Genomic DNA, 24,924 nt, shown 5'->3' on the forward strand with positions numbered 1-24,924 from the left:
TAAAAAAAAATTTAAAAATTAAACGTTATTTATAATAGCGTATAATTTTTTTTTTAATTTTTAATTATTTTATTTTATTTTTTAAATAAAATATAAATATTATTTTAATAAATAAAATTATAATATTTAATAATATATATTATAATATTTTTATTATAAATATTATTTTTTAATTTAAAATTAAATTAAAAATTTAATAAAATAAATAATTAAAATTAAAAAATAAATAATTGAAAAAATTTAAGAAAAATCAGACGCTATCATAAATAGCGTTTAATTTTTTTTTTAATTTTTAATTATTTTATTTTATATTTTAAATAAATTAAAAATATTATTTTAATAAATAAAATTTAAAAAAATAAATAATTAAAAAAATTTAAGAAAAATTAAACACTTTTTTAAATTATCTAAATATAATTAAAAATTTAAAAAATAGTTCAATTTTTTTAAAATTTTTTAATTATTTATTTTTTTGATTTTAATTTTTTTTTAATCAAATTTGAATTTAATTTTAAATTAAAAAATAATATTTATAATAAAAATATTATAATATATAATATTATAATTTTATTTATTAAAATAATATTTATATTTTATTTAAAATATAAAATAAAATAATTAAAAATTAAAAAAAAAGTTAGACGCTACTACGAGTAGCATCCAATTTTTAAATTTCTTTTAATTAATTTTTTATTATTTAAAGAAAAGCTGGACGCTATTTTAAATAGCGTCTAGCTTTTTTTTAAAATTTTTGATGCGGACACTATTATAAATAGCATTTAAATCTTAAAAACGCTATTATAATTAGTGTTTCGCACTCAATTCATTCAATTTAACATAATTCATTTTTTTTAATAATTAATTTTAAACCCATTTTTTTTTATAAAATTTTGTTTTTATTACATCTTTTTAGTGAAAAACACAAGATGCAAGGGGATCCTCGGATTGGGAGTTGACAAAAGGCAGTGGCGCCTGCCATCGCTAGGAGAAAGAGCCACACTTTCTTCGCGGCCAGCATCTACAACGTCCACCTCACCAATCTGTACAATCTCATTAATAGGACAACTATTACATTGGGACGATGACTCTTGAAGGTTGGTCAAGTTGCCAATACATTCTGGAAGAAGGCCAGAAAATTGATTCTAATGGAGATCCAACTCAACGTGACTTTTCAAGCCGCATATTTAGAGAGCAAATTAAAAAAATGTAATAAAGTTTTTTTTTTCCGATAAGAAAAATATTTTATTAATAAATTTTAGGAGAAATTTAACATGTATTATCCAATTATTATATATAACTAAGACAGCCAACTTTTTCACTGTTCCTTAGGAACAGTGAATTTTTTTATTTTTTATATTATTTTTTTAAAACAGCCGGCCAACTTTTTCACTGTTCCTAAAGAACAGTGAATTTTTTTATTTTTTATATATTTTTTTAATTATTTAATTTAGTAGGAACAGTAAATTTTTATTTTATTATTTTTATATTATTTTCTTTTTAATTATTTTTTCAATTATTTAACAGTGTATTTTTTATGATTTTTTATATTATTTTTTTATTATTTTTCAATTATTTAATTTAAGAGGAACAGTGAATTATTTTTTTATTATTTTTTATATTATTTTCTTTTTAATTATTTTTTCAATTATTTAATTTAATAGGAACAGTGAATTATTTTTTTATTATTTTTATATTATTTTCTTTGTAATTATTTTTTCAATTATTAAATTTAATAGGAACAGTGAATTGTTTTTTTATTATTTTTATATTATTTTCTTTTTAATTATTTTTTTCCATTATTTAATTATTAAATTTATTTTTTATTATTTTTTATATTATTTTCTTTTTTATTATTTTTCAATTATTTAATCAGGAACAGTGAATTATTTTTTTATTATTTTTTATATTATTTTCTTTTTAATTATTTTTCCAATTATTTAATTATTAAATTTATTTTAATCATTATTATTTTTATTTAACTAATATTAAAATAATTTATTTTATGATAAAATGAATTTTATTTTCTAATTTAATGTTATATTAAGTAAATATAAGACCTTCACATAAATATAAAAAAATATAATAATAATAAATTATTTATTTATTTTAATAATATTTATTATGCTTTTTAAATTTTTTTTCTCCATAAACACTGCTTGAAAAGAGCAAGATTTTGATTATTATTATTATTATTATTATTATTATTATTATTATTATTATTATTATTATTATTATTATTATCTAAAAAATATTAAAAAAAATATATGTCTATAGACTTTTTTTTATAAAATTTATTTAGAGTTTTTTTCTTTAAAATAACATATATTTAGAGTTGTTAATCTATTAAATTGTTCAAATTTAATTTATAAATAATAAATACTTAAACTTACTTTGCTCTTAAAATCTAATTTAATCGCAATATATTTAACTTAATTTTTAATAACTAAAAATTTTTAAAAACAATGTTAATATATTTTACTTTTAAATACTTGATCAATTACCAAAAAAATAATGTTATGCCTTTTTTAGATAGATTAATCAATTCACTTTTTTAACAAATGTTATTATTATCTTCTTTTATTACTAGACTCTATGGTTAAATATTTTCTATTATCAAACTATACTTTATTCAATTTATTATAATAAGTAAACATTAAATAATATATTATTAATATTAATTGGTCTTAAATTATAATATGCATAAATAACCAATACATAATATATGTAATGATTCAATTTTAATTTTATTTAAATTTATATTAAATATTATTAACTATCAATAGATAATAATTTTATTTACAAGATATAAATGTAATATTTTATATTATTATAAAACAAAATTTAATATATTTTTAATATAAATATTTTATTTATTAATTACATTAATATAATAAAATAAAATAAAAAAATATCGCAGCATCACGCGGAGGGGTTTTTATGCTTGTATAATTTAAATGCAACTCTGGAGGGAACAAAATTACAAGCCTAGAACCAAAGGGATACAATAAATAAATAAAAGACGCTCAGTCTCAAGGAAGCATTTCTTTGTTTTTCTTACATCGAGGTTTAAAAGTTTCTTTTAAAAAAATATTTGTGATTTATAAATAATATTAAATAAATAAACAAGATTTAAACTACAGTTATAATTTTAGAATGCGGCCAATTTTTTACAACTTGGATTTAGGCCTTGGAAAATGAATTCCCTTTCCACTGGCTGTTTCTGCCGTTAGATGTAGCTGTTTAATTCTACATAAAACATACTTTACCTACTTTCATTTTCATGTTTATTTACTAGTAATAAGGAAAGGCCTACTTTAGTGCCTTAATATTATTATAGAAAATTTAATATTTTAAATAATGAGAAAGAAATATTATATGAAGATGATAACAATTAATAAAAAAAACACAGCTGAATTAATATAATAAAAATATAAAAGTAAATTTAAAGAGCACGTTAAAATGATGCTGACGCATCTTACATCTTGCTTTTGGCAATGGAAATGAAATCCAAATTTCAATTATTACAATGACTAACACATACCAATAATATTCATATCAATGGAGCTCTCATGTTCTTCAAGCACTAGCACAAGCCTACATTTTTGCAGAGACACTAGACATATTATTGGTTGAGCCAAACCGAAATTGAATTAATACAAATATCAACCAAGTTAAACCATAACATGCACCAATGCCTGTTGTTGCAGAGGATTGCTACCAACACCAATAAAATTGTGACATAGGATGCACAGAAACTCGAATAGAACCACACCATATCAATACCACCTTCATCTTCCTCTTCTACATCAATAGATAGTGATGGTGGTGGAGTTTCATCAGTACTGCAGCTCCGATGAATGAGTGGTCCACAAAGGCCGGGGTTACCTTTGTAACTATTTTTATCAAAAGTCCCAAATTGTCCTTTATCAAGAACTCTACCAGAGAAATTGTTGTATGAAACATTAAAAGTTTCCAAAAAGGTCAGCATAACTAGTTCACTAGGAATTTCACCATTCAAACTGTTGTTGTCAAGATCTAGGCTTTCTAAATTCCTTAAATTTGAAAAACTGACTGGTATAGATCCTGTTAAGTGATTGTTAGACAAATTCAATGACCGAATTCCATGCAGGTCTCCAATTTCTTGAGGAATTCTACCACTTAACTCATTACATGATAAATCTATTCCTGCCATCAAGTTGATAATATCACCCCTATAAGAGTTGTATCTATATTTCATTACAAATTCCACTTCCACATCTTCTAAAGAATTCCAAGATACACAAGGTAGATACAAGTAAATTGTGGCATCACTTGGAGCACAATTGACTTCAATTCCATTGTTCATAAAGTAAAAATAATTGACTCCCATCATCCTAAATGATATATTATTCCCAAAAGATATGTTATTAAAGCATGAAGGTATGGAACCTGAAAGTAAATTACTTGAAAGATCCATGATACTCACATTTCTTGATTCACACAACTGATTAGGAATACTGCCATGCAATTCATTACCTCCCAATAAAAGCACACGCAATTGGGAGAGCTGACTGATCCAAGATGGAATATTTCCAGAAAAACTATTATCCGTCAGATCAAGTGCCACTAAATTAGGACTTCTACGAAGCACATGGGGTATGGATCCATTTAGACTGTTCTTTTGTAAAAACAAGAAGCGCAATGATGAAGCATTGAAGCAAGAAGGCATAGGCCCATATAACCTATTTTCTGAGAGGTCTAAAAATTCAAGACTACTCATATTACATAGTTGTCTGGGAAATGGACCTGATACCTTATTATTGGATATGTCCAAAAAAGATAGGTCGGATCTGTCCAAGAAGTCTACGCCTATCATCGCACTGAAGTTGTTGTTTTTCATATCCAATGTCATCAAGCTTCTCAAATTCATATTTTGAGGAAAAATGTTCCCCTGAAGATTATTGTTTGACAGAATCAATGTACAATCAAAGGTACAATTTGCAAACAGACTTCCTGGCAACTCTCCTGAGAATTTATTATGGGATAAATCCAGAGTATGTAGTCTTCGTATCTCACTAATTGAAGAAGGAACATTACCGTTGAAATTATTTCTTGACATGTTTATATAGAGTAGATTTGAGAGGACCAAACCAAACTCCTTAGGCAGCACACCAGTGAAGTTGTTGCTCGAAATATCAAACTTAAGCAAATCATGCTTGTAATTTGGTAGATGAAAAGTTCCCGTAAATGAGTTGTTCATCAAATTCATAACTTGTAACTTGGAGTTATTTTGTAAGATCCAAGAGGGGAACGTCCCAAACAGCATATTGTGAGAGAGATCAATGAAGCGTATGTCATATTGGTAGAGAAGAAAGCTAGGAATTGCTCTAGTTCTCACATTTAAGTTGCAATTGGACAAGTCAACGTACTTGAGTTGAAATGTAGGAAACCATGTAGGATTTTCTGTTTCCAATTCTAACCTCCTACTTCCCGAAGAGAGTAGAAACACTTCAAGCTTAGAGTGATTAGCCAAAGCGCTAAATGAGAATAAGCCTTCAAACTCATTACCAGAAAGAAGCAAATACTTGAGGGATGTGAGTTTAGAAACAACAGATTGAAAGTTGCCACTCAACTGATTGAATGACAGATCAAGAACTTGGAGGTTGGTCAAGTTGCCAATACATTCCGGAAGAGGGCCAGAAAATTGATTTCCTCCGAGACCCAACTCAACGAGACTTTTGAATTTGCATAATCCTACAATAGGAAAATATTAAGCCAATAAAATGTTGGAATATTAAGTCAATTTTGCGAATCAACCATAATTTTTCAATAGTATGGATAAATTTTATAAAGTCAGAATGTAGGATTTTTTTTTTAACAAAAAAAAATTTGAAGGCTAAATTAATCAGTTTGGTACCCAGAATATGTTTAACTAGACGTTAGCCTGTATAATGCACGGATTAATATTATTTTATAAATGACATCATTGAAAATATATTTAAATATTTTTATATAATTTTTAATTTTTACGTATATATAACCTAAAAAAACTATTTTCGTAAAAGATAAATATAATTTTCACCATTTACTAATTATGGTAAAAAGCATGCATTATTATTTTTTTTATAAATGTTTCTTTTTTTAAATTAATATTTTTATTGCTTAATTATTACAAAAATTAAGAAAATTTCTTCAAGAAAAATATTTTATTAACTATTAAATTAAAATAAATGAAAGTAATATTTTTATTTATTAATTGATATAGTTATATAAGTTTTATAAATGGATTAAAATTGTTAACAATATTAATATGTTAATTAAATTAATATTGATAAAATTAAAAGAAAATAAAAAATTTTAACTAATCAATTTGGTAACCCAGAATATATTTAACTAGATGCTAGCCCATATAATGTGCAGATTAATCTTTTTTTTATATGATATCATTAATTGAAAATATATTTAATATTTGTATATAATATTTAGTTGTGTATTTTTTAATTCACCTAGCTAATTATAAATTAAGTGTTTATTTTTATATGTTCTTTTGATATTTCTATTTGCTAATATTCTTCCTTTCTGAGTAAGCATGCATGATATTATATTTTACATTAATAATGAAACTTTTAAACAATAAGTTTATACATAAAATTCAATAATAAAAAAAAAAACTATAATGTGATCATAAAATTATATAATTTTTAGTGTTATCTTTTAATTTTAAAAAGGACAAAGTAATGACAGAATGGAGTGAATAGTATATAATTATAATTTTCACGATTTTATTATATATTTTTTAATAAAAATATTATGATTTTTCAAGTTTCTTTCTTGAAGTGAAAACCTATTTTTATTTTAATAATTGATTTTCTTAAATTATTTCTAATGTAATTGTAAAGTATTATATTCAATTTAAAAGAAAAAAAAAATTCATGAAGGTTAAGAATCATAAGGAGATTAGCAGAAAGATAATAATAAAAATGACAAAAGAAAAGAGTTTTTAGAAAAAGGAAGGAAACCTCAATTTAACTATGACATGATTTTTTTAATTTTATTTTGTAATATTTGTAAAGTTAATGTGAATAAAAGTTAATTAAAAAAAATTTAGTTAAATTTCAATCAAATGTCATATATATATTATTACATAGTTAAATCTTTGATTCAATCTAATAATACATAATAAGTTAGCGGTATTACACGCAGTTACTATTATTTAATAATTTAATTTAATTTTATTATTTAATGAAATTATAAATATTTATTAATTTCATAACTTCTTTTTTATATTAAATTTCAAAAATTATATTTTTTAATAATCATAATAATGAAATCTTTTAAGTCACTAGTATACAAATTTTATTTGAATTCTATTTATTTTATTATGTTTAATTATGAATATTTATATATAAAAACAATATTGTAATTGCATATTTCAAGAAAGATAATAATAATAATAATAATTTATCTGATTAAAAAATAAATCCTTTTCCTTTAAACCTAGTATTATATCATTTAATATTGATATAAAATAACATAATTTGTTTATTTTTAAATTATTATTTAATAAAAAATATAATTTACAAGTTAAATTTTGAAGTGCGCTAAAAACACCAGTTATTCTATTTGTTCCTCCATATATATATATATATATAATGCAGTAAATATAATTTTTTTTATCTTTCTTATGTATCGCATATTATTAAGTTTTTAAGAATAATTATGTTAAAATATTTGCATTGTACCGTAAAATATTTCTTTAGTAATTACATAAAGTATTATAGGGTTAAATTTTTAATCTATATTATTTATTGTTAATATTTTATAATTTTAATATACATTATTTTGACACACTTAAAAAATTTATGAATTCGTCAATGAGGTAAGTCAAGGTTGTTTAAGAAGGGACCACACGATACCTCTAAAATACGGATTGGCTTATTTTGTATCCAACCAAATAAAAATAACAATTAAGATAAGATATGAAGTTACCTTTTGAGAGAGAGCCGTTGAATTGATTATAACTCAAATCCAATATTTCCAAATTTGTCAGATTATTTAATTCTGAATCATATGATAAAATAAAAAAATATATATTAGAGATGAAATTATAATATAAGTCATTTATAAAAGATTGCAAGTTACTGTTTTTGAATTTCTAGAAAAAAAAGAAACTGTTTTGAAGAAATTTGATAATTTTTCAAAACCTCCGCAGCATAATGTAATATTGACTCAAAGTTCAAACAAAGTAATAAAAAAGAAATTGCCAAAATAATATAATAATTCATACAATAATCAAATAAAAAAATAAATAGCTACTAATAAGTAAGACAGTGATGAATTCTCAAAGTCAATAAAAAGTATTAAGGATATACATTATGATTAAAAAAAAAAAGAAAAATTTAAGAGTTTTAATATTTTTTTAAAAATTACCCACATGCAATTATTAGTTAAAAGACTGATTTAAAATGCATACTTCTGAAAATTTTTATTTATATAAAGAAAATATTTTTTTAACAATGTTAATAATTATACGCATTCAAAAATATATATATATATATATAAAGGATGCACGTTCTAATAAAAATAAAAAAAAATTAAGAGTTTTAATTTTTTTTTTTTTTAAATTTACCTCTATGCAGTTATTAGTTAAAGAGTGATTTACAAACCATACTGCTGAAATTTTTTATTGTTATAAAGAAAATATATTTAAATGTTAATAATTATACATATTCAAAAAAAAAAATAAATTCATAGAGGTCAATTATATATTTTTTCTTTATTAATTACATAAAGTATTGCATAGTTAAATTTTTAATCGATTTTATTTATTGTTAATATTTTATAATTTCAATATTATTTTAACTCACTTTGAAAATTTTTTGAATTCGTCGCTAAGTCAAGCATTTTTTAGAAGGGGACACATGGCAGCTCTAAAAGATAAATTGGGTTATTTTATGTCTAACAATAAAAATAACAAATGAGATTAGATATGAAGTTACCTTCAAGTGAGAGGGAACCGTTGAATCCGTTGCGACTTATATCCAGTATTTCCAAATTTTTCAGATTATTTAATTCTGAACATGAATGGTTGTGAAAGAAAAAATAAAAAGATATATATTAGAGATGAAATTATAATAAGTCATCTACAAAATATTGTAAGTTACTATTTTTAAATTTCTCTAAAAAAACTATTTTAGAAGTGATCTAAAACTTAAATTCTTCAAATTTGATAATTTTAAAGCATACAATTTCATTTACTAGTCACTTTATATAGTTTTGTTCATTCATTTTATGCAGCTGAAATTAAGTGAAGAACTATATTTCCATGACTGAATTCTATAAAATTTAAGTTCAATATGAAGTTCAATTATCATCAAAATAAGGCCTAATGATTAAAAAAAAGCTCAAACTTTTTTCTTAAAATTACAATTTTATCTGAATTATATCATATTTAACTTAAAAGTATATGTCATTAAAAAAAGAAAAGATAAAAAACTTACAATATACATAATCTATGTAATAAATCTTAAAACAATTGCTTAAACATGTAGATTTTTTTTTTATTATTTTATATGTGATATTGTAAAACTATCAAAAAAAAATTTTAAATCTATTTATGTTTACAAAGTAATTAATTTATAAATAAATATAATTTACCCAGATTTGAAGTTCATCTTAAATTGGTAGGATGTTATTGAATCCGTTGCCACTTATATATAAGGATTTCAAATTTTCCAAGTTACTTAATTTTGAACCAAGAGCGAAAAAATATAATAAAAAGAATTAAGTGTGAAGAAAACAATTCCAAGAATCAAACCTTGGATAGGGAAGGAACCTTCCATCCGATTCCCTCCAATTTTCAAAGTCCTAAGTGATGTAAGAGCACCCAATGATGATAATATACTTTCATTGAACCAATTATCACTGATGTCCAAATCCTCTAATCTTTCAAAGCCTGTACACCACATAACTTTTATGTTAATTTAGGACATAATTAATTATTAATAAGCCTATGTAGTTGTGTAAAAAAAATTAATTAATTGGAGATGAAAATATAATAAATCATCTACAAAATAAGTACAAGTCAGTATTTCACACTATAGAGTTTCAGTTATACAAGTCACTCTATATAGTTTTGCTTATTAATTTTAAGTCGTTGGAATTAAGTGAAAAAATTATATTTGCGTGATTAAATTTCACCAAATTGAAGTTTAACATGAAGTTCAATAATCATTAAAATAAAGACTAATGATTAAAAAAAGAAAATTTTTTTTGTCAAATTATAATTTAATCTAATAGTTTTAAATTATTAACTTTATTAGCATTATACCCAGTGACGAAGCCAAGATTTGAGATTAAGGGGGCAAACTTAAAAAAAAAAATTTGTATAAAGACCAGTTTAGTTTAAATTTTGGAATCAAAATTGGAATAAATATTTTATTAATTTAATTTAATAAGAAATGGACATTCAATTCTCTTTGTGGCGTTACTACAATCAGATTCAATATTAAAATATGAAATTCAATTAACTTTCGTATAACTCATGTTTAGTATAATTTTATAGTTATTAAAATTCATTTACTCTTACTTTCTAATATATTCAATTACTTTCTAATAATTACATAAAGTATTATAGGGTTAAATTTTTAATCTATATTATTTGTTGTTAATATTTTATAATTTGAATATACATTATTTTGACACACTTAAAAAATTTATGAATTCGTTAATGAGGTAAGTCAAGGTTGTTTAAGAAGGGGACCACATGATACCTCTAAAATATGGATCGGCTTATTTTGTATCTAACCAAATAAAAATAACAATTGAGATAAGATATGAAGTTACCTTTTGTGAGGGAGCCCTTGAATTGATTGTAACTCAAATTCAATATTTCCAAATTTATCATATTATTTAATTATGAATCAAATGTAGTTGTGCATGAAAAAAAAATAAAATAAAAAAATATATATTAGAGATGAAATTATAATATAAGTCATTCATAAAAGATTGCAAGTTACTGTTTTTGAATTTCTAAAAAAGAAAAACTGTTTTGAAGAAATTTGATAATTTTTCAAAACCTCCGCAGCATAATGTAATATTGACTCAAAGTTCAAACAAAGTAATAAAAAAGAAATTGCCAAAATAATATAATAATTCGTACAATAATCTTAAAAAAAATAAATAGCTACTAATAAGTAAGACAATAATGAATTCTCAAAGTCAATAAAAAGTATTAAGGATATACATTATGATAAAAAAAAAAAAAGAAAAATTTAAGAGTTTTAATATTTTTTAAAAAATTACCTACATGCAATTATTAAATTATTATTTATATAAAGAAAATATTTTTTTAACAATGTTAATAATTATACGCATTCAAAAAATTAAATTCATAGAAGCCAATTACAAATATTTTCTGTAATTTTATTTTGATCTATTTTAAAAAATTTCTTAATTGAAGTCAAGCATTTTTTATATATAAAAATAAAAATAACAAATGAGATAGGATATGAAGTTACCTTCAAATGAGAAGGAGCCATTGAATCAATTGTAACTTATATCCAGCATTTCTAAAATTTTAAAATTATTTAATTCTGAAACATATGCTGTTATAAAAAAAGAAAAATAAAAAGACATATATTAGAGATGAAAATATAATAAGTTATATACAAAAGATTGCAAGTTACTGTTTTAAATTATAACTTGTAAATTCTTCAAATTTGATAATTTCATACTATACAGTTTTTCTCATTAATTTTAAGTGGAAAAATTATATGAAGTTTAACAAGAAGTTCAATAATCATTAAAATAATTACTAATCATTAAAAAAAAGTTTTTTTTTTGTCAAATCACAATTTAATCTAACAGTTTTATTTGAATTAATTTTATCATATTTAACTTACAATTATATGTCATTAAAAAAGAAAAAAAAATGAAATTTACAATATACGTAATCTGTATAATAAATCTTAAAACAATGGTTTAAACATGAAGATCATTTTTATTTTATTTTATACGTGATCTTATAAAACTATCCAAAAAATAAATAAATCCATTTATTTTTATAAAAATAATTAATTTATAAATGCAAATATAATTCACCCAAATCTAAAGTTTGCCTTATATTGGTAGGACGATACATTGAATCTGTTACCACTTACATATAAGGATTTCAAATTTTCAAGTTGCTTAATTTTGAACCAAGAGTAAATAAAAATTAAATTAAATCAAACAATAGAGTGCAAGATAATTGGATGTTCTAATAGAATGAGTGCCAAGAAAACAATTCCAAAAATCAAACATACCTTGCATAGAGAAGGAACCTGCCTTTGTATCAGGCATACCACGAAAAATCAAAGTCTTAAGTGATGTAAGAGTACCCAATGATGATAAAATACTACTATTAAGTCCATTCAAACTGATGTCTAACTCCTCTAATTTTTCAAAACCTGCACACCATATAACTTTTATGTTATTTTGGGATATAATTAATTAATTAATAAGCTTTTATGTGATTGTGCACACAAGAAAAGTAAAAATGCATAGATTAAAGATGAAATTATAACAAGTCATCTAAAAAAGATTGGAAGATACTGTTTTTGAATTTGTAAAAAAAGAAAATAATTTTAAGTAGCCACACTCTAATTAACCTAGTTGATAGAGTGCCTCTAAAATATATGATACTTTAGAAATTGCATCAAATTAAAGTTCAACATGAAGTTCAATTATTGTTATTAAAATAAGGCTTAATGAGTAAAAAAAGTAATTCTTTTCTCAAAATTACAATTTAATCTGTTAGTTTTAATTTTCATAATATACTAACTTATATTTCATGTTAGATTTTTATGAAAGTTCTGTAATAACTAAATGGCATTAATTATTTGCAAGAAAAGCATGTTTTAGTGATTAAATTGTATAAAGACATGTTTAGTTTAAATTATTGACTTTATTACAATTATATCCAGTGACAAAGCCAAGACTTGAGATTAAGGGGGCAAACTTTAAAAAAAAATTTTATAAAAACCTTTTTAGTTTAAATTTTAGAATCAAAATTGGAATAAATATTTTACTAATTTAATTCAATAAGAAATTGATATTCAATTCTCTTTGTGGCATTACTGCAATCAGAATTAATATTAAAATATAAAATTTAATTGAATTTCTCACAACTCATGTTTAGTATAATTTCATTTTTTTTTTTTATTTTCGACTGTTAAAATAAAAGTTTAAAACAACAATATATTCGAGAAATTGTTTAACTATCAAACTAAAAACTCATTTTGTCCACTCTAAAATTGAAATAGATTAAAACAAATAGGATGAAATTATAAATATTATTTCTTGTCAGCTTAATAAAGAAAAATGTAATTTAAAAAAATATAAGAATTAAAATATCATAATTTTTAATAATTCTAGAAGCCAAATATAATAACTGTTATTAACCCAATCCTAATAAAAATAAATTTCGAGAAAAACCCATACGTAAAAATCACAATAACTATATTTTGATAATGTGACATTTAAGAATTTCAAGAATGGATGGTAATTATAACAAGTTAACTAATTATTAGAAATAACAAAACTTAAAATTTTAACACAAATTATCATTTTTTTTATGTTTTATAACATTTATAAAAAAATTAAAATTAAGATTAGAGAAAACAAATTTATAAAATAAATTTTGATACTTGCAAAAAATACAAAAAAACTATAATAATGTTTTTTTAAAAATTTTCTGAATTGAAGTCAAGCATTTTTTATGTCCAAAAATAAAAATAACAAGTGAAAAATAAAAAGGTATAAATTAGAGATGAAAAAAGCTATTGAATTGATTGTAACTTATATCCAGCATTTCCAAAATTTTTAAATTATTTAATTCTGAAACATATGCATTTGTGGAAAAAGAAAAATAAAAAGGTATAAATTAGAGATGAAAATATAATAAGTCATCTACAAAAGATTGCATGTTATTGTTTTAAATTATAACTTGTAAATTTTTTAAATTTGATAATTTCATACCATAGAGTTATACGCATTAATTTTAAGTAGTTGGAATTAAGTGGAAAAATTATATTTGCGTGACTTAAATTCCAACAAATTGAAGTTTAACATGTAGTTCAATAATCATTAAAATAAGTACTAATGATTAATAAAAGTAATTTTTTTTATCAAATTACAATTTAATCTAACAGTTTTATTTGAATTAATTGTATCATATTTAACTTACAATTATATGTCATTAAAAAAGGAAAAAAAATATGACATTTACAAATGTACGTAATCTGTATAATAAATATTAAAAAAATGGTTTTATACGTGATCTTATAAAACTATCAAAATTTTTTTTTAAATCCATTTATTTTTATAAAAATAATTAATTTATAAATGTAAATCTAATTCACCCAAATCTAAAGTTTGCCTTATATTGGTAGGACGATACATTGAATCCGTTACCACTTACATATAAGGATTTCAAATTTTCAAGTTGCTTAAATTTTAACCAAGAGTAAATAAAAATTAAATTAAATTAAATTAAATCAAACAATAGAGTGCAAGATAATTGGATGTTCTAATAGAATGAATGTGAAGAAAACAATTCCAAGAATCAAACATACCTTGGATAGGGAAGAAACCTGCCATTGCATACATATCACTAAGAATCAAAGTCTTAAGTGATGTAAGAGTACCCAATGATGATAAAATACTACTATTGAACCAATTGCCACTAATGTCCAACTCCTCTAATCTTTCAAAACCTGAACACCATATAGCTTTTATGTTATTGGAAGATACTGTTTTTGAATTTGTAAAAAAAGAAAATAATTTTAAGTAGCCACACTCTAACTAACCTAGTCAATAGAGTGCCTCTGTAACTAATCAGTTACAAGTAACACTATAACTACACGACTGTAACCAAAATAAGAAAACTCCACTACACATAAATTACATGATACTTTAGAAATTGCATCAAATTTAAGTTCAACATGAAGTTCAATTATTATTATATAAATAAGGCTTAATGACTAAAAAAAATTCATTCTTTTCTCAAAATTACAATTTAACCTGTTTAGTTTAAATTTTAGAATCAAAATTAGAATAAATATTTTACTAATTTAATTCAATAAGAAATTGACGTTCAATTCTCTTTGTGGTGTTAGTACAATCAGAATCAATATTAAAATATGAATTTCATAAAACTCATGTTTAGTATAATTTCATAGTTATTAGAATTCATTTACCCTTACTTTCTAAAATATCCAATATAGTAAAACAACAATTTTTATTTTAAAATTTTTTGACTGTTAAAATAGAAGTTTAAGACAACAATATATTCGAGAAATTGTTTAACTATCAAACTAAAAACTCATTTTGTCCACTCTAAAATTGAAATAGATTAAAACAAATAGGATGAAATTATAAATATTATTTCTTATCAGCTTAATAAAGAAAAATGTAATTTTAAAAAAATATAAGAATTAAAATATCATAATTTTTAATAATTCTAGAGGCCAAATATAATAACTATTATTTACCCAATTCTAATAAAAATAAATTTCGAGAAAAACCCATACATAAAAATCACAATAACTATATTTTGATAATAGGACATTTAACAATTTCAAGAACTGATAATAATTATAACAAGTTACCTAATTATTAGAACTAATAAAACTTAAAATTTTAACACAAATTATCATTTTTTATGTTTTATTACATTTATAAAAAATTAAGATTAGAGAAAACAAATTTATAAAATAAATTTTGATACTTGCAAAAAATACAAAAAAACTATAATAATTTTTTTTAGAAGTGAGGAGATAAAACTACAACAAAGTGAAAAAAAATAAATATAAATACAAAATTACTATTTTTTTTTATGTTATTCACTATTATATTATTCCATGTATAACTAATAACTATGCTTTATACATTCACATATATATATAAAGGATGCATGTTCTAATAAAAATAAAAAAAAATTAAGAGTTTTAATATATTTTTTTTTTATTTACCTCTATGCAGTTATTAGTTAAAGAGTGATTTACAAGCCATACTGCTGAAATTTTTTATTTTTATAAAGAAAATATATTTAAATGTTAATAATTATACGTATTGAAAAGATTAAATTCATAGAGGTCAATTATATATATTTTCTTTATTAATTACATAAAGTATTGCATAGTTAAATTTTTAATCGATTTTATTTATTGTTAATATTTTATAATTTCAATATTATTTTAACTCACTTTGAAATTTTTTTGAATTCGTCACTAGGTCAAGTATTTTTTAAAAGGGGACACATGGCAGCTCTGAAAGATAAATTGAGTTATTTTATGTCTAACAATAAAAATAACAAATGAGATTAGATATGAAGTTACCTTCAAGTGAGAGGAAACCGTTGAACCAATTGCCACTTATATCCAGTATTTCTAAATTTTTCAGATTATTTAATTCTGAACATGAATAGTTGTGAAAGAAAAAACAAAAAGATATATATTAGAGATGAAATTATAATAAGTCATCTACAAAATATTGTAAGTTATTGTTTTTAAATTTCTCTAAAAAAACTATTTTAGAAGTGATCTAAAACTTAAATTCTTAAAATTTGATAATTTTAAAGCATACAATTTTATTTACTAGTCACTTTATATAGTTTTGTTCATTCATTTTATGCAGCTGAAATTAAGTGAAGAACTATATTTCCCTAACTGAATTCTATAAAATTTAAGTTCAATATGAAGTTCAATTATCATCAAAATAAGGCCTAATGATTAAAAAAAAAACTCAAACTTTTTTCTTAAAATTACAATTTTATCTGAATTATATCATATTTAACTTAAAATTATATGTCATTAAAAAAAGAAAAGATAAAAAACTTACAATATACATAATCTATGTAATAAATCTTAAAACAGTTGCTTAAACATGTAGATTTTTTTTTTTTGTATGTGATATTGTAAAACTATCAAAAGAATTTTGAAAAATTCATTTATGTTTACAAAATAATTAATTTATAAATAAATATAATTCACCCAGATTTGAAGTTCACCTTAAATTTGTAGGATGTTTTTGAATCCGTTGCCACTTATACATAAGGATTTCAAGTTTTCCAAGTTACTTAATTTTGAACCAACAGCAAAAAAAATACAATAAAAAGAATGAGTGTGAAGAAAACAATTCTAAGAATCAAACCTTGGATAGGTAAGGAACCTTCCATGCTATTCCCTCCAATTTTCAAAGTCCTAAGTGATGTAAGAGTACCCAATGATGATAATATACTATTATTGAACCGATTGTAACTGATGTCCAAATCTTCTAATCTTTCAAAACCTGTACACCATATAACTTTCATGTTATTTTATGACATAATTAATTATTAATAAGCCTATGTAGTTGTGTAAAAAAAATGCACATGTTAGAGATGAAATTATAATAAGTCATCTAGAAAACATTGTAAGATACCGTTTTTGAATTTCTCAAAAAAAATTTTTAATTAATCGGAATTATATGAGACTAACTACCTGTATGAAAATTAATATTTTTGTGACTAAATTGCATCAAATTGAAGTTCAACATGAAATTCAATTATCATTAAAATAATGCTTAATGCGTAAAAAAAGTCATTTTTTCCTTAAAATTACAATTTAATCTAACAATCTTAATTTTCATAATACACCAACTTATATTTCATGTTAGATTTCTTATGAAAGTTCTGTTATAACTAAATGACATTAATTATTTGCAAGAAAAGCATGTTTTAGTGTTAAATTGTAACCAAATGAAATTTTATATCAATAATAAAAATTATAAATTTTAATATTAATTTCTATTGCTGCACTATTTAATAAAATTATGATTCATATTTTATTTATCTTAATATTTTATTTGAATTATATCATATTTAACATAAAATTATATGTCCACTTAAAGAAAATGTAATTTACAATATACATAATCTATATAATTAATCTTAAAACAATTTCTTAAAATGAAGATAAGGTTTCAAATTTATATGCGATTTTCTGAAAAAAAAAACCATTTATTTATTATAAAAATAATTCTTTTTTAAATGCAATGACAATTCACCAATAGGGATCTTAAAACTAAAATTTTCACATTATTTAATTATGAATCATATGTAGTTGTGCATGCAAAAATTAAAAAATATACATATATTAGAGATGAAATTATAATAAGTGAGATCAACTAACTATATTTTTATGACGAAATTGTATCAAATTCAAATTCAACAATGAAATTCAATTATTATTAAATTAAAATTTGCCTAGTGATTAAAAAAAGTCAATTTTTTTTTCAAAATTACAATTTAATCTAATAATATTCTTTGAATTATACCATATTTAACTGAAAAATATGTCATTAAAAAAGAAAATATATCAGATTTACAATTACATAATTTATATAATAAATCTTAAAATAATTGCTTAAAACATGAAAATCATTTTTTATTTTATATGTGATTTTGTAAAACTATCAAAAAAATTTGAAAAATCCATTTATTTTTATAAAAATAATTAATTTATAAAACTAAACAAAATAAATAGCTTCTAATAAATAAGACAGCAATTAATTCATGTGTGTAAATATATCAACCCACTTTAACTTTTGAGAAAAGTACCCAAAAAAAAAAAAAATCCTTGTGTTTTATTTTTTTGTCAAAATAGTGCCTTGCGCTTGTCACCGTTAGCATTTTTAAGCCAAACTATTTAACAACATTAACTCTGCTGATATGGTACTGACGTAGAATTAAATATTTAATAAAATATAATTTTTAATCTAATTAGTTCCACATATAATTAAAATTATTTAATTTTTAATGAAAATAAAAATAAAAATTAATTTTTTGTAGAGAAAATAGAAATTGATTTTTAATAATGAAAAAAATCAAGCTTTGACATTTCCCCTTTCTCATATTTTCTCACTCTTTTCCTGAGAAACAAACAAAATCTAAATGCAGTCATTGCCCAACCTCTTATCAGCCACCTCCATAATTATTAGAAATCTCACGTCGAAAAAATATAACGTAAAAGGGTCTAATATTTTTTTTATATTTAATATGATATTAGAATTCGAATTGAGTTGTTACTTTTAACTATTTATAAAATTATATATTTTAACTTGTATATAATAAAAATATTAATTATTAAATGACAACTATAAGGAGGAGTGTTAGAAATTTCACACTGAAATAATTGCCTAGTACTCAAGCATGCACCCTTCTCAATGTAACCACCACACCCATTCCAATAGGAACTGGAAGCTAGCAATCTTGGTCCTAGGTCATTGCCCTCACACCACCTCAGAAAGACAGGAACCATCGCACTGAATCCATAGACATCGGGCTTACAGGTAGCTTTGCCAATATTAAAGCATCCAGGGACAATGTAGCCCATTATTCCAGGCATTCCTTTGAGCTTTGCATAGGAGATTTTCTCATTCTAAGGCATGAGCCAGCCCAAAAGGCATGAGCCAGCCCAAAATCTCCTAAGCCAACATTGAAGTTGGAATCCAAAAAAACTTGTGGCTAACCCAAAACAGCAAAATCCACAAAAATCCCCGAATCAAAACCAACCCACAAAATCTTTTGTGTTAATCTTCTATTGCTTTTCTATTTATTTCAAGAATGGATAAATTGCAGAGAAGAAATTTCAAATAACTCATCTTCACTTGTGTGTTGTAGAAAATTGAGAAGATTAGAATGGGTAAGGTAATAATGAGAAAATAAAGATGGATGAGATATTTTGAGCATAAACGACATCAGCATAATAAGTTAAGGTGTAATTTTAATTTGGTTTAATTATTTAGCAACGGTTAGACTTATTCAATATTTACGAACCCTATGAATGTTTCTTTATTCTTTGCGTCAAGGACGTAGTGAAAGGAATATCCCTATTATTGATTTAAGACTAGATGGTTATGATGACTGTGTGTTTGGGTTTAAGGAATATAGGATTGGGAATTAAGAATGAGAATCAAAAGCTTGAGTTTGCACAGCTATATGATTGGATTTAAGAAATGCATGATTTGGGAATTGGGAAAGGACATGTTCTTCGCTTTCTTTTCCTTTTTAAATTCAATTAAAATAAAAAATATAATTTTACTTAAATAATTTTAGAAAATGTAAATTTAAGTTATTTAATTTCTATTTATCATTTGTTGAACCAATTAAATTAATTTTTTTTATTTTTATTTGTTTGTGGGACCCATTCTATTACAATATATTATTTTAATATGTTATGTTAGCAGCTTAACACCGTTAGTGTCATTTGAACCATTTGTGCTAACGGAAACAATCTCAAGACACAATTTTGACAAAAAATGAAACACAAACATAAAGTGTCCAAAGAAGCCACATGATTTTTTTTTTTTTTAACTTTTCCTTAATTTTTTTTATGTGATTCACTATTGTATTATTTCATATATAAATAATAACTATGCTTCATGCATATACATATATAAAGGATGTACATTCAGACAAAACTAAAAGAAAGAAGGAAATTTTAAGAGTTTTAATATTTTTCTAAAAAAATTACCTATATGAAATTTTTAGCTAAAGAATGATTTACAAAGCATACTTTTGAAAATTTTTATTTATATAAAGAAAATATATTTAATAATATTAATAATTATACATATTCAAAAAATAAATAAATTCATAGAGGTTAATTATAAATATTTTCTTTATTAATTATTTGTTTATTTGTTGTTAAATTTTTAATCTATTTTATTTGTCATTAATATTTTATAATTTTAATATTATTTCAACTCACTTTGAAAATTTTTTAAATTCATCAGTTAAGTTAAGCATTTTTTTAAAGGGGACACATAGTAGCTCTAAAAAATGAATTGACTTATTTTATGTCCAGCAATAAAAATAATAAATGAGATGGGATATGAAATTACCTTCAAGTGAGAGAGAGCCGTTGAAATAATTGAGACTCAGATCCAATGTTTCCAAATTTTTCAAATTATTTAATTCTGAATCACATGTAGTTGTTAAAAAAAAAAAGAAAAATAAAAATGTATATATTAGAAATGAAATTATAATAAATCATCTACAACAAATAGCAAGTTACTGTTTTTAAATTTCTGGAAAAATAATTATTTTAGAAGTGATCTAAAATTTGTAAATTCTTCAAATTTACAATATATATAATCTATATAATAAATCTTAAAACAATTGCATATTGATTTTTTTGTTATATGTGATTTTGTAAGACTATCAAAAATAATTTGAAAAATCCATTTATTTTTATAAGAATAAGTGAGAGTAATTGGATGTTCTGATAAAATAAGTGTGAAGAAAAAGATTCCAAAAATTAAACATACCTTGGATAGGGACGGCACCTACCATTGTATCAAACATATCACTAACAATCAAAGTCTTAAGTGATTTAAGAGCACCCAATGATGATAAGATTAGTACTATTGAACAAATTGCCACTAATATCCAACTCCTCTAATCTTTCAAAACCTCTACATCTTATAGCTTTTATGTTATTTCATGATATAATTGATTAACAAATAAGCTTCTATGCAATTGTGCAAAAAGGAAAAATAAAAATCCATATATTAAAGATGAAATTATAACAAGTTCTAGAAAAAATTACAAGATACTGTTTTTGAATTTCTCAAAAAAAAAAAATCTTTAATTTCAAGTAGCTGGAATTAAATTAGATTAACTACCTACAAGAAAATTATTTTCATGTGACTAAAGAAAGAAATTGTAACTGAATTGTTTTTACACCTTTATGGTATATATGTATGCCAGCTAACAACAGTAACCACACCCTAACTAATCCAACTAGTAGAGTGACTTCTGTAACTAATCAATTATAAGTAAAGTTATAACTATATGACTGTGATCAAAATAAGAAAACACTGCTACATATAAATTTTATCATATCTCAAAATTACAATTTAATCTAACAGTTTTAATTTTCATAAGATACTAACTTTTATTTCATGTTAGATTTAACTAAATGGCATTAATTATTTGCAAGAAAAGCTTGTTTTAGTGATTAAATTGTAACAAATTGAGATTTTATAACAATAAAAAAATTATAAATTTTAATATTAATTTCTATTGCTGCACTATTTAATAAAATTATGATTCATATTTTATTTATCTTAATATTTTATTTGAATATATCACATTTAACATATGCAATTTACAATATATATAATCTATATAATTAATCTATCGAAAACATTTGAAAAATCCATTTATTAGTCGGATGTTATGATAGAATAAGTGTGAAGAAAACAATTCCAAGAATCAAACATACCTTTGCTAGGAAAGGAACCTTCCATCCAATTATCTTCAAGAATCAAAGACTTAAGTGATGTAAGAGCACCCAATGATGATAAGATGCTATTATTGAACCGATTGTAACTGATATCCAACTCCTCTAATTTTTCAAAACCTATACACCATATAACTTCTATGTTATTTCAAGACATAATTAATTAATTAATAAGCTTCTATGTAGTTGTGCAAAAAAGAAAAATAAAAATGCATATGTTAGAGATAAAATTACAATAAGTCATCTAGAAAAGATGGCAAGATGCTGTTTTTGAATTTCTCAAGAAAACAAAATTTCAAGTAGCTAGAATTAAGTTAGATTAACTACGTACAAGAAAATTATATTCATGTGACTGAATTGTTTCTACTAACTTTATGGGATATATGTATGCCAGCTAACAAAAGTAACCACACCCTAACTAATCCAGCTGGTAGAGTGACTTATGTAACTAATCAATTATAAGTAAAGTTATAACTACGTGACTGTGACCAAAATAAGAAAACACTGCTACATATAAATTATATTATATTTTAGAAATTGCATTGAATTTGAGTTTAACAGAAGTCCAATTATCATTAAAATAAGGCTTAATAAGTCATTTTTTTCTCAAAATTACAATTTAATCTAACAGTTTTAATTTTCATAATATACTAACTTTTATTTCATGCTAGATTTAACTAAATGACATTAATTATTTGCAAGAAAAGCATGTTTTAGGGATTAAATTGTAACAAATTGAAATTTTATAACAATAAAAAAATTATAAACTTTAATATTAATATCTATTGCTTCACTATTTAATAAAATTATGATTCATATTTTATTTTTCTTAATATTTTATTTGAATACATCACATTTAACATAAAATTGTATGTCACTAAGAAAAAAGATATGCAATTTACAATATACATAATCTATATAATTATTCTATCAAAAACATTTGAAAAATCCATTTATTAGTTGGATGTTATGATAGAATAAGTGTGAAGAAAACAATTCCAAGAATCAAACATACCTTTGCTAGGGAAGGAACCTTCCATCCAATTATAATGAAGAATCAAAGACTTAAGTGATGTAAGAGCACCCAATGATGATAAGATGCTATCATTGAAATTATTATAACTAAGGTCCAAGGTTTCTAGCTTCTTTAATTCTGATAATCTTTCAAAACCTGCACATATATAGTATACACCTTTTTACACTACAAAAAATTAACTGGAGTAGAGATGAAATTGACATAGCTTGTAATGCCCATAGATACATGGGAAAAGATGAAATTGATTGTAGATTTATGAAATATCATGATATATAAACCTTTGAATAAAGCATATCTTTGTTAGGGAAGGAATAAGACTTTAATCTTATAAAAAAAAAAAAGAATTAAAGTCTTAAGTGATATAAAAGCACCTAATAATGATAAGATACTATTATTGAATCTATTGAAACTGATGTCCAACTTTGATATAAGAGTACCCAATGTAATGAAACTTTTATTCTATTGATTGTGACTAAGAATCAAAGTCTTAAGTAATATAAGAGTACAAAATGAATTAAGAATCAAAGTCTTAGGTGATGTAAGAACACTCAATGATGATAAGATTCTATTATTAAAATAATTAACACTAAGATCTAAGACTTCTAATTTCTTCAATTTTGATTATCTTTCAAAACCTACATATATTATAGAGCAAAGTCTTTCAAAATCTTTTAGAGAAGTGCACCCAATAACTTACTGAAATAGTATATTTGGCAAACAAATAAAAAAAATTATAATATAGATAGAAGAGCATAGGATATGTACCTTCATCATAATCAATAAAACCACCAATTCCATTGTAGGATAAATTAAGATTTCTGAGCTCTTTCAACTGCTGGAACATTGACAACTTTATAAACCAAATATATTCATCATAATAAAATGATTCGCTATCTATGTCAAGTTGTCGTGTATTGTTGAGGAAGAGCTCAATCACGTGACTTGTAGTAGAATTACACGTGACACGCTCCCATTTACAACAGTCACTCATTGAATCATCAACCCAAGAAGAAAGAAGATGATTAGCATCAGCTCCATCTGATACAACAAATTTCTTAAAATTTAAGAGTGCCAATCTCTCAGCTTCAAAGCAACCTTTGCTTCTATGGATTTGAATCCACAGGATCATGAAACCCAATAATAAGCACTTTGCTAAATTTGCCAACTCCATTTGAAAATGTGATGCTCCCATTCACTACTTCTCTCCCTTATAATTACTTATACTCATAACTAGTAGTCTACCATAACATAATGATAAAGACCTTTTTTTTTAATAAAAATTCAAATTTATAATTTTATAACATTGTTGAAACAGACAGCTCACTCAAAAGGGACCCATTTATCTTCCCACACGTTAAGAAATTTAGCGCGTCGTCCACTGCAAGAAAAGTCGCCCATCCCCTTTGACGGGTTGTGCTCTCTACTTGTTGACCACGCATCAAGGTAATTAAATTTCCTTGCACAATGCATGAATCTTCAACTAGGATTTTTGAGGAGTTATTTGTAAATAAATTTTTAGATTATTCATTGCACATACATGCTCTATGAATACTTGGTCTTACCTTTCAAAAATTAAAAAAA

General features: G+C 22.9%; 2 protein-coding genes across 5 annotated transcripts; both read right to left on the reverse strand.

The window, feature by feature from the left end:
• Positions 1 to 3,414: 3,414 nt before the first annotated feature.
• On the reverse strand, positions 3,415 to 9,982 carry LOC131180869 (receptor-like protein 9a). Its single transcript, XM_058148823.1, has 3 exons — positions 9,797 to 9,982; positions 7,969 to 8,040; positions 3,415 to 5,733 (listed from the first exon to the last, which is right to left on the reverse strand). The coding sequence occupies exons 1-3, from the start codon at positions 9,945 to 9,947 to the stop codon at positions 3,623 to 3,625; spliced, it is 2,334 nt and encodes a 777-aa protein (XP_058004806.1). The 5' UTR covers positions 9,948 to 9,982; the 3' UTR covers positions 3,415 to 3,622.
• A 2,057-nt stretch (positions 9,983 to 12,039) lies between these two features.
• Positions 12,040 to 24,576, reverse strand: LOC131180871 (receptor-like protein 14). Of its 4 annotated transcripts, none has more exons than XM_058148825.1 (6): positions 24,109 to 24,576; positions 23,323 to 23,478; positions 20,905 to 20,979; positions 17,173 to 17,310; positions 16,359 to 16,433; positions 12,040 to 12,428 (listed from the first exon to the last, which is right to left on the reverse strand). In XM_058148825.1, the coding sequence occupies exons 1-6, from the start codon at positions 24,533 to 24,535 to the stop codon at positions 12,202 to 12,204; spliced, it is 1,098 nt and encodes a 365-aa protein (XP_058004808.1). In that variant the 5' UTR covers positions 24,536 to 24,576; the 3' UTR covers positions 12,040 to 12,201. The 4 variants fall into 4 exon arrangements, with proteins under 4 accessions (XP_058004808.1, XP_058004810.1, XP_058004812.1 ...); XM_058148827.1 differs by lacking the exon at positions 12,040 to 12,428 and adding an exon at positions 14,376 to 14,735 and having other exon boundaries at positions 24,109 to 24,575; XM_058148829.1 differs by lacking the exons at positions 12,040 to 12,428; positions 20,905 to 20,979 and adding an exon at positions 14,376 to 14,735 and having other exon boundaries at positions 24,109 to 24,575.
• Positions 24,577 to 24,924: the final 348 nt, after the last annotated feature.

This window comes from Hevea brasiliensis, chromosome 6 (genome assembly GCF_030052815.1).
Source record: "Hevea brasiliensis isolate MT/VB/25A 57/8 chromosome 6, ASM3005281v1, whole genome shotgun sequence".
In the NCBI taxonomy this organism is placed as follows: domain Eukaryota; kingdom Viridiplantae; phylum Streptophyta; class Magnoliopsida; order Malpighiales; family Euphorbiaceae; genus Hevea; species Hevea brasiliensis.